The following is a 10,802-nucleotide window of genomic DNA, read 5'->3' as shown; positions in this document are numbered from 1 at the left end:
ACTTTACTTTGGGTACTCTCCCTTTCAAATACTTAAGAGTACCCTTATTCACAAGAAAACTTACTATAAGTGAGTGTTTGCCCCTAATGGATAAGATAGTTGCTAGAGTTAAAAGCTGGACTTCCAGATGGCTTTCATATGCAGGCAGAGTACAACTTATCAAGAGTGTACTTTTTAAAATGCAAACCTACTAGGCACAAGTGTTCCTGCTTCCCAAAAAGGTTCTGAACATGGTGACTGTAAATGATAAAATATGATATGACACGTGGTCATCTAAAGGAAGGACACGTGGAACCCAAGACGGGGATGGCCAAAGACTGAACACAACATTCCGCTTGTCACCGGAAGAGATAACGATCATAAAGATGTGTTAAATGATCTGCGCCCGGTAGTATTTAATAAAGAATATTCTGCGGCATTAAGAACGACGACCTGTTACAGGGAATTTGGCAGTATGTCCACCGTTATATCTTCATCAATGGCCCTCATAATTGACATTAAAGGAGGGCACGATCCTAGAACCTCCATCCCTAGACACAGCTGTAAGTAGTGAGCTCAATTATCATTGTAGAGGACATGAATTTTTTGGCGAACTTACACTATATTCTATACAAAGCTCAATACAATTTTACTTTCTAGCTTTTTGATTTCATCGTTGTTGTGCCTGGAAACCTTGATCTCGGAACTGTAGTCTCTGCTATTTCATATACATTTTAAGGCTAAGTATTGCATAATTCTTCAATTATTTTATTATTTGCAGGATCAAAGTTCACTTGTCTAGAAACCATGTATAAATTCAACTGTATCGTTTTACGGGTAAACATTGACTGCAGTATGTAGGAATAGGAACTTCTTATGGCATGGAGCTGAAGAAAACAACAGGAGAAATCTTGTAGTATGGGATACAGTTTGCCAGCCCAAGTCTACAGGGAGTTTGAATATTATAAACCTATTTCTTTAGAACAAAGCAGCCACAAGCAAGCTTCTATGGGCCATCACTCAGAAGAAAGACAAGTTGCTGGTATTGTGGGTACATACACATTGCATAAAGGACAAGGATCTAGACATTGTACCTACTCCAAAACAAGCCTCATGGGTAGTGAGGAAAGTGTTTGATGCTCGAAATTGGCTAACAACTGGAGTTGCAGAGTTGAATTTACATGCCTCTGAAGACAAATTTATAATAAGAAAAAGCATATACTGCTAGTGTGCTACGATACCAAAAGGTGTTATGGAGGTCCTTGGTAATGAGCAGAGGACTAATTCCTAGACACTCCTTCATATTTTGGATGGCAGTTCAGAACAACTGATAGGTTACTGAGTTGGGGAATTCAAGTACCATATGCATGTGTCTTATTTGCAGCAGTAGTGTACCACATTTGGGCAGAAAGGAATAACAGAAGATTCCAACAAATCAATCGAGATAGCAGTGATAGAATCAGAGAAATGATCCTACAAGTGCACATTGCAGGACAAAGATAAAACAAGTGACAACAAGTACTAAAAAGACTAGATAGTTACCCTACCTGATTGTGTAACAGGAGTAACTATAGCAGTAGAATACATTGATAGTTGTTAGCTTATTAGCCTACATCAGCTACTATGAGACCAATAGATAGACTGTAGCTATTCTCTTTGGTTATTTTTGTAAGACATGTCTCTAAAGTCCAAAGAGCATGTGGTGTGTATATTTGATACTTTGATTAATAAAAAATTTAAGCTTTAACCGAAAAAAAAAAAAGTATTCCTATTACATTTTCTTTTTGCCATAAATAATTTATTAAGAGTATGCTCAACATGGACCGCATCCGAAATACGGATATGCTTTCTTTTCATTTTTATCAATAGAACATACGGGTGTCAATGGATATTTGAAATCCGACTAAACCGATCGAACCGTACCGCACCGAATCGATTTTTAGGTTTCTTTTGAAAAACGCGTAGGTTTTTATATAAATCTATAACCGTACCGATAATTAGGGTAGGTTTTTTATTTTTTAAAAATAAATCGAAAAAATACCGAACCGTACCGAATAAATTTTATATGTGGAAAATATATTTATATAGTAAGTTTAAACATAATAAAGCATTAAATTTTTCTTTGGGACTTGAAATTATGAAAATTGTTACAAGCCAACAAGTAATTAAACTCAAAATACTAATTCCTAAAACCTATTATGCTACTTCTACTTAAACTAAGTTATTTCAAGTAATTGTATTAGCAAGACACAAAGTATTCTAGTGATTATGATTAGCAACTACAATGTATTGAAATGTTTCCTTTCATATAATTTAGATTTATCTTAATTTAATCTTCTATAGACTTTATTCTTGAGTCCAATTGGTTAATATCTTTCCACTCGTGTGATTTATATTTTTCTTGCTTTTACTTGGTTGCTTTTACGTTGCTCTAGAGTAGTTGATGGATCTATACTCTAGCCATCTTTCATGTTTTTTTAGTTCATCACCCTTTAAACAGTAAAAATATTTAAAGAATTTTGCTAAGTCATATAAAAGAACGTATGTTATTGCATTCTACGTCTACTGGTGAATTTTACATTATATTTAAAAAAATACCGAAAAATAACCGAACCGTACCGATACCGAAGAGAAACCGACATGATTGAGATGGTTTCGAAAAGTCTAATCTTGGTTATACATAATAGAATAACCGAAAAATTGGTATGGTACAAATTTTATAAAATAACCGGCCGAACCGAACCATTGACACCCCTAATAGAACATATAAATTGGAGAGGCTTTTCAATTTTTTTTACATTTATATAAAATAAACTATAAACTTTATATATGGAAAACCAACTTGAGATAAACGAACTAATTTAACGTAACAAAATATCAACAAGATTTACAAAAAAAACACCCACAATGGAAAACTCAAAAAGTATTTTCTATTTTCATCTAATTTAAAATATTCAGCCATTTGTCATAGTAATCCTGGATTAATTTACCTAAAGAAGTAAGCAAAACTCTTCAAAGAAAATAAAAACTTTGAAGACAGAATAAATAGAAAAGGAATATAATTACAAGTCAGATTATGACATGTGAAAAATTGCAAAATTCAATTTTTCGACAAAATAACTGTTTTTTTTTTTTTTTTTATATCTTCCCTATACACAGTTTTTTTTTAATTGTTCGAGCTGTTAGCAACAATTGGCTTGTATATCTCCAAATAGCAAAAATTGTTGATTGGGTGGTGAAGCAAGCATATTGACTCATGCACATAATGAACAAATTTCCCAATCAAGAAGATGAGAACCACATGATTTTTCTCAAGCTCCTGAGAATTAAAAGCTTATAAACAAGGCCCCAATAGCTTTCTTGTTAATTAGGAGCTGCCGTCGCTCCCATCACTACTGTTGAGCCATACTTCTCCCGACGGAGATTCCGCTGGGCTTGGTGCTTGTGTGTCTGTCCGATGTTCTTCTGAATCTGCTGCCGGAGATTCTACTGGCGATTCTGACTGTGGAGCTTCTACCACTACTAGTTCTGTCGTCGGAGCTTCTGCAGAAGATTCTGTCGGAGCTTCTGCAGAAGATTCTGTCGGAGATTCTGCGGGAGCTGCCACCGGAGCTGACACTGGAGTTGCAACTGGATCCACTGTTGGAGTAATATTCACAAAGTTATGCTTTTTTTTTTTTATTATTCAAAATGTAAAAATTAGTATTTACATCTTGTACTATTCTTACACTATTCTTATTTAAGGTTTCAATTAATAGTTTAATATATGTTTTTGAAGGATATTTCTAACTAACATACAGTAATAATAACAACAATAATAGCAATAATTACGCCTCAATCCAAACAAGTTGGAGTCAGGATATTTTTATTAATGATCAATAGTTTCTAGTTTTGTGTACATGTGTGTGTATGTATGCATGCACACATATAGATATATATCCACCCAAACATTTTTTTTCAAGAAAATCTAAATATTGAATTTTTAAAAAAGTTCTTTTAGAAATCTTTTTTTGAATATTTTTTCTAAAACTGTCTAAATCTTAGGTTCATAAGAAGATTTGTCTTTACCACTTCCCAAGTCTTTGTATTCTTCGTCATCCACAGGGGAGTATTCGACAGAATCATCATTTTGTGGTGGTGATAAGAAGAATCCAGGTGTATAAGGGATACCAGTAGATGGTATCCATGCATCTCCATCTAGGAATTGTGATGCTGTGAATCGTTGAACACGATTTATCTGTAGTTCCTTAACGCCTTGCCATTTTACACGTTCTTTTTTGGATGAACCAGACCCTCTATTATTAAATTCAGTATAGAATAGTGTGCTCAGAGCGAATGTTTTATTCCATTCCACCCATCCTTCTGGCTGAATCAAATCATCAATAGAAGATTCCATTATTATAGTTCTTGAGTACTCTTTCCATGGACGACCAAGATATGTCTTGACTTCCCCCTTGACCTCATCGTAAGAAGAATCAGCCACGATACTGCAGTTTTGAAACACAAGACCTGTCGGCTGGCGTGCATCTGTCCTTCCTTGTGCTGTGACAATGCAATGCTGCTCTTTCAGAGGTTTTCTTACTGCGAGAGTGCAGTTCTGGAATACAGCAGCACCATCGCCGAAAACAAAGTCTATGGTGCCTCTGATCACACAATCTCGATAAAATTGTCGATAGGTGTGGACACAGAGTGTGTCTTGGTAGCCATCGATATGGCAATTGTAAAAGATTGATTTATCTGCCGCCACCCTCAAAGCTACAGCTTGGTGTTTTTCTGGACCAGCAGAGTTCTCGAATCCGATGTCCTTAGCAATGAAATAATCTCCCATTACAGCTACAATAGTCACATTAATTGTCAGTGTTTGACTGGCACGAAATTAAGCAAACAAAGAAAATTAAAGCTTTTCGCACATACCAAAAATGCCCTTAAAACTTGTAGTCCTAAACGTCTCATTATATTTATATTGCTTAAGTTTAAAGTTAAAGAGTTGTAAATATATGTGTTATGAAATACTAACGGGTATTTATAATATTATTGTATATTTATCGTGCCAAAACTTACCTGCAGTTGCGGTGAGATAGGTGGGAGTGCCATCTTTGAAGTTTAGATTCCCAGTAATTCTTGTCTTTGTTGGACCATCTCCAATGACCATCAAATTCGTCATAGAGCTAGTAAACTCTACTTTCTCATTATAAACACCCTGTTTGATGTACAGAACATAAGTCTGGTTTCTATGATTGGGGATGTTTTTGAGAGCCTCGTTAATTGTCTTATATTTCCCTGATCCATCCTTGGCAACAACAATATCAGGTTTAATTTCCTTAGCAGCAAGAAGTCTGCGCCTTCTCATATCAACCCAATCAGGCAACAACTCATTTCCATGACCTAAGACAGGGGCCTCGTCGAAAAGGAGAAGACGACGACGACGACTGGAGCTGCCAGCATTGAGACTTGTGAAAACAGATGAAATCTCGGTAATCATGTAAAGGGCATTGCTAGTTAGTTCCATCGAAGAATTCAATGCTTTTTTCATTTTCTCCTCTGTCTCTCCTGTGGTTTTCTCAAAGCCATCCAAACATGTTTCTTGATATGTAATGGCACCACTTAACCAAATCTTCAAATCAGCAATCCAATGACTTAGATCATTGAACTCAAAACTCTCGAATTTGATGTGTGTTCGATTGAGATCATTAACGGCTTGCCATGCCAACTTCTGACAATTTTCCAGGGCAAGTTTCGCTCTTGGATCCTTCTCTAGTTTTTGCAACATTGTTGAATTCTCAATTGCTTCTTTAATTTTCTTCATTGTCACCTGAAATGACTTTTGGATAAGTTCTTTGGGATCTGAGGAGCCTTCAGCTGAGGATTCCAGGCTCTCAACACATGTATGTTGATAACGTGTTGTTTGGCAAATGGATTCAATAGCTTTTTGCGAAGTCGTGACATCTTGACCATTATTATCTGAGTCCTTTCCCTTCGTGGTTATGGCTGCTGCAACTACCATAGCCACCAAGATTAAGGAACATACACCGATAATCGCGACATTCCTCTTACGATTATTTCCCGCCATGTTTGATCTCTAATGGGAAATTTAACTCTGGTTGAATTAGATAGTAAAAAAATAAATGGAAATAATGTTGCTTAGCGTTCAATTACCAAATTGTTACGGAGAAGGGCCCGGAGAATTGCTCTTGACCCTCTCCTCAAAATGGCTGAAAAAAAGAACGAATAAGAGAAAAGAAGTTATAGCATTTTCCCAAATTTTGTTCTGTTCTAGATCAGAAGCTTAGAGGGAAACAAGCATATTGACGGAGGATAAAAGTGAAAGTTGGTAATTTGTGTCTTATTATAGTTTCCAAAAAGCTAGGAGATTTTTACCACCATCCACCAACTCCTATTTTTTTGACTGATCAATTTCAAATCCTAAAGTTACGGGGGGGTAAAACAGTGATGTTCAACCGTAGTCCCTTGGGTACATTTTAACCATACTTTCTACACGGATTAAACACAGCAATACTTAACCTTAAGCATACCAAAGTTACGAACACGTTTATTTACACGTTTACAGGGTAAATGTCTAAATGACCAATAAATGTTAACTTCAGTCCAAACAAATTTCCTACTTTTAACAGGGAGAAACCTATCGTTAGTCCCGTCTGCTAATATGTTCTTGCAAAACAACTAAATTTAATAATTAACACATGGAAGGTAATAAATTGTTCATGTAATGACAATAACACAGTTAATTCCAGTATTTTATTGACTTGACATCTTTTCTTGAATTAATGAACTTTTTATATAAATTCAAAGAACCAAACTGGCAAACAAACAAATAAAGAGGATACAGTGATCACTTGCAATTAACTGAAGTGCACAATCAAATTAAATAAAAGATCAAGAAAAATTCCTTGCTTATAAATATAAACCACCAGTGTAAGGAACTCCAGTCCAAGGCAGCCAATAATTCCCCACTAAGAAATTGGAGACAGTGAAATAAGATGCATCCAGGAAGTCAATCTCACCACGATAACCAGGCCATGTAACCCTGTTACTGGTATCCGATCCTGGACCCGTGTTCTTATATTCAGCATAATACAACGTACTTAACGCAAAATCTCCTGTCCAAATCGACCAACCATCAGAATGAATAAAACTGTCCATAAATGATTGCATATAAACAGTTCGCGAATACTCTTTCCATGGCCTGCCTAAGTATGTCCGTACTGGATTACTGCCATCATACGAGGCTAAGTCAGAAGCAGGAGTAATGGTACATTTGTGCATGGATATGCCTGTGTTCTGGTTAATGTCTGTTCTGCCCTGTGCTGTAATTGCATTAAACTGGCCGTGTAATGGAAGGCGTGGATATATATTACAGTTTTGGAAAACAACTGCTGCATTTCCGAATATGAAATCTATAGTCCCATAGATATTACAGTCTTTGTAGAATTGTCTCAGGGAATGTGTGTACAGAGTGTCTTGATACCCTTCAAAGCTACAGGAGTAAAATGCGGAAAGATCAGCATTATTCCTTACGGCTACGGCTTGGAATTTTGCTGCTCCTGCTGTGTTCTTAAAGGTAATGTTTACTGCCACAAATCCTTGCCCATCTACAGCTGCATGTGTATCAAAGGCTACTTAGAACCATAAAAAATAGTTTATCTCGTGTGTGCATGACAATTTATGTGGCACCGTTCGGATTTAGAGTCAAACAAAATTTTCTTCGCAAACTTTTTCATATGCCTTTTAAATATATTTAATTTTATTTCAAAAAATTTAAAAGTTCTTTATCAGAATTCATGGTCAAAATTAAGAAGTTTCACTTTTGAAATTCGATTGATGCCATAGAAAGAGTAATTATAAATTTTCTGATAAAATAGTTATATAATTGTATGTAATCTGATGATGTAACATGTTAAAATAAGTTTATGTTAACTATTAAAAAGAAAAGTGGTGCCTTGTTCCTTCCCAATAATTGGAAGGATTACTTATTAGCTTCATCTATCTCCCTTCCCCCCAACCAACTTCAAATCCTTAACTCCTAAATTTTCGTCGGTGTCTCGGTGATGATATAATAGTATAGTAATTCTATATATACAGCTGGCTTTATAGTAAAGAATCCTTGGAGATTTAGATGACAAGCATGTAGTTATTTAACAAGCTTAAACAAGATACGACTTCAATAGAATATATAATCCATTAGCGAATTGAAGAACATGGAGAACTGCATGCATGGCATTAATTTTGTCTTCCTTAAAAACTGTACTCCCTCCGTTTCAATTAATTATGTGAACATATTTCTTTTTTGGTTCGTGCCAAAAAGAATGACCTCTTTCCTTATTTGGAAACAATTTACCTTTATGCAATGATTTATGGCTACACAAAATATATGTGCCTCATTTTACACCACACAAGTTCAAAAGTCTTCTCTCTTTTCTTAAACTCCGTGCCCAGTCAAATGGGTTCACATAAATTGAAACGGAGGGAGTATAATATTATATATGTCAACCCCATATGATGTGTTTAGATATGCACCGAAAAATTTAATATGTTCCGCAGTCTGATAGTCAATAAACCATAAAAGAGCCAAAAAAGATTTGGTTTTCCAGTTCTACATATTGATTGAAGATGGATTAATAATTTAATACTCCATATTTCGATGGTAAGTACTTACCAAAAGTGGCAGAATTGAAAGTTGTCCATCCATCAGGTACATTTCTATTCCCAGTGATTATAGTCTTGTCTATGCCATCACCAACCATCATCAAATACTTCTTGTTTTTAGCAATAGAAACATACTCATGGTAGACACCAGCAACCACATATATCTGGTAATAGCCTTCATCTGCTGGGGTATTGTTCGGGGCAGCTGCGATTGCATCATTGATAGTAGTAAAATCCCCAGTTCCATCAGGATTCACTATTACCTTTTGGCTAATTTTCAACATACTCCAACTAATTACCTTCCCTAAAAGAGAATCAGGATTCCACCCATTCTTAAAGAGCGCGAGTGACACGCTACACGTCATGCTTCCTGTTGAGACATAATGTAATTTAGTAAATTAAAAATATGTTTCTTTTAACAGTTTAAACTTTGAGATGAGGTAGTCATATAATGTAATATTGTATCAAAGCAAACAAGACGTCCTAGGTTCAAATCTCACCGTCCCTCTCAAAATGCAAAAGATATTTCCACGTGAGGAGACGTGTTGAGATATAATATAATTAAGTAAACTAAAAGTGTGCACTCTTAACAACGTAAACATTTACTCCATAAGATTGTCATAGATTTCAACACTACGTACCTTTAGAAATTAAGGGGGTAATCAACTTAGAAACCTGTAAAATAGAAGGCGCAACTAGAAGACCATCCAAACAAGTTTGTTTATTGGTTATAGTAGCACTAAGCCAGGTTAATACATCATCTGCTTCTGTATTCGCAAGGAAATCTTTCGGTTTCTTAGTAACAGCAGCAGCATTCGATAACAAATCGATGTTTAGACCAAGGAGGAACTGGCAATCTTGGAGAGCAGAACTGGTGCTTTTAGGCAGTAATAGATCAATTGGATTGAGAAAATCATTGATTGATTTAAGAATCTGACTAGTTGTTGAAAGGGAAAGCTGGATGGAGAGCCTTCCTGAGTCATAAATATCAATAGAATTATTCTGAGGGAGTAAAGATTTGCATAAGCTAGGAAAAGGGGTGTTGCTGCAAATTTCATCAGAAGAAAGAGATGCATGAGAAGAAGAGAACAAGAATTGAAGTAAGAAGCATACAAGGAGAGAATGTGTGAATGCCATGGCAAATAAACGATTAGGTTTATTGGGTATGAATACTACTTATCTGAAACATGCATTTATATAGCAAAGAGTTTCATAAAAGAATTGTTCATTTCGTAAACAATATAGTTGGGTTGATCATGGCAACTTGCATGCCATGCTGTTGAAAAGAGGTGCTATTTTATTACGGTAATATTTTCTTAATATTGATTCTAGGTGGTTGCAATTTATTTCTTATTATGCAAAATATAAACATCGATCTGCAAGCAAAGTCAAGCTGTACCTAGTGAACTTTGAAACTTTCAACCTTAATATTTAAATTCCATTTGGAATTAGGAAGGGTTCTCCATCAAGATATATTAAAAGGGAAAAAAGAAAGGTGCATTCTTTAAATGGGAGGAGAACAATTCTGAAAATATATAGTATACCACTTAAGTATACTACATGACTCATAATATTAGAGTTCTTCCATAATAGTTGGCCTGCTTCACTGACCATTGGATAATTAGATCTAGTTCACATGCATAACTTTGTAAATGGCTGTGAAGAATTGTTGCTTCAGTTGTCCTTTTGAGTAGAGTGCAGGGATAGGATCAGAGAATAGCATACAAAGATAAATTTCAATTGCCTTTCTTAAAGCCATTATAGATGGCAAGACCATCAATATTGACTACGTTGCATTGAGTAAAATGCTAAAAAGTGTATGCACTATTTCACTTGGCAAAGTGATGTTTGGCTTAAAGCATATATATTTCTATGTATATCGCCTCATATTTTACTCTTGTTTCGTGAATTTGGGATGTTAAATGCTATGATTTATATTAATTTGAAGTGTTTATACTTGTAGGAATGATTCGGGAGCAAGTAGGGGCGAAACGTGCAAGATTTGAGCTAAAACGAAAAAAATCGGAAAAGGAAGCCATTTGGGCGCCACAGGCAGCGCCTGGCGCCATCTGTGGCGCTGAAAACAGTATGCACAAATATGGGGGCGCTATGGAGGGTGCCTGGTGCCGGGCTGGGCGCCGATGACGCGGGTTGTCTCC

The 10,802-nt window shown here is 35.7% G+C and overlaps 2 protein-coding genes across 2 annotated transcripts; both read right to left on the bottom strand.

Moving 5' to 3' along the window:
- Positions 2,997-6,284, bottom strand: LOC109224448 (pectinesterase-like). The gene is made up of 3 exons (XM_019389029.1): positions 5,041-6,284; positions 4,048-4,812; positions 2,997-3,618 (listed from the first exon to the last, which is right to left on the bottom strand). Exons 1-3 carry the CDS (start codon positions 6,047-6,049, stop codon positions 3,347-3,349), a joined length of 2,046 nt encoding a protein of 681 aa, XP_019244574.1. The 5' UTR covers positions 6,050-6,284; the 3' UTR covers positions 2,997-3,346.
- On the bottom strand, positions 6,813-9,785 carry LOC109240655 (probable pectinesterase/pectinesterase inhibitor 20). Its single transcript, XM_019407323.1, has 3 exons — positions 9,285-9,785; positions 8,654-9,013; positions 6,813-7,595 (listed from the first exon to the last, which is right to left on the bottom strand). Exons 1-3 carry the CDS (start codon positions 9,778-9,780, stop codon positions 6,892-6,894), a joined length of 1,560 nt encoding a protein of 519 aa, XP_019262868.1. The 5' UTR covers positions 9,781-9,785; the 3' UTR covers positions 6,813-6,891.

Source organism: Nicotiana attenuata, chromosome 1 (genome assembly GCF_001879085.1).
Source record: "Nicotiana attenuata strain UT chromosome 1, NIATTr2, whole genome shotgun sequence".
NCBI lineage: Eukaryota > Viridiplantae > Streptophyta > Magnoliopsida > Solanales > Solanaceae > Nicotiana > Nicotiana attenuata.
Note: the sequence above shows the minus strand (reverse complement) of the source record. Positions and strands in the feature narration are given on the sequence as shown.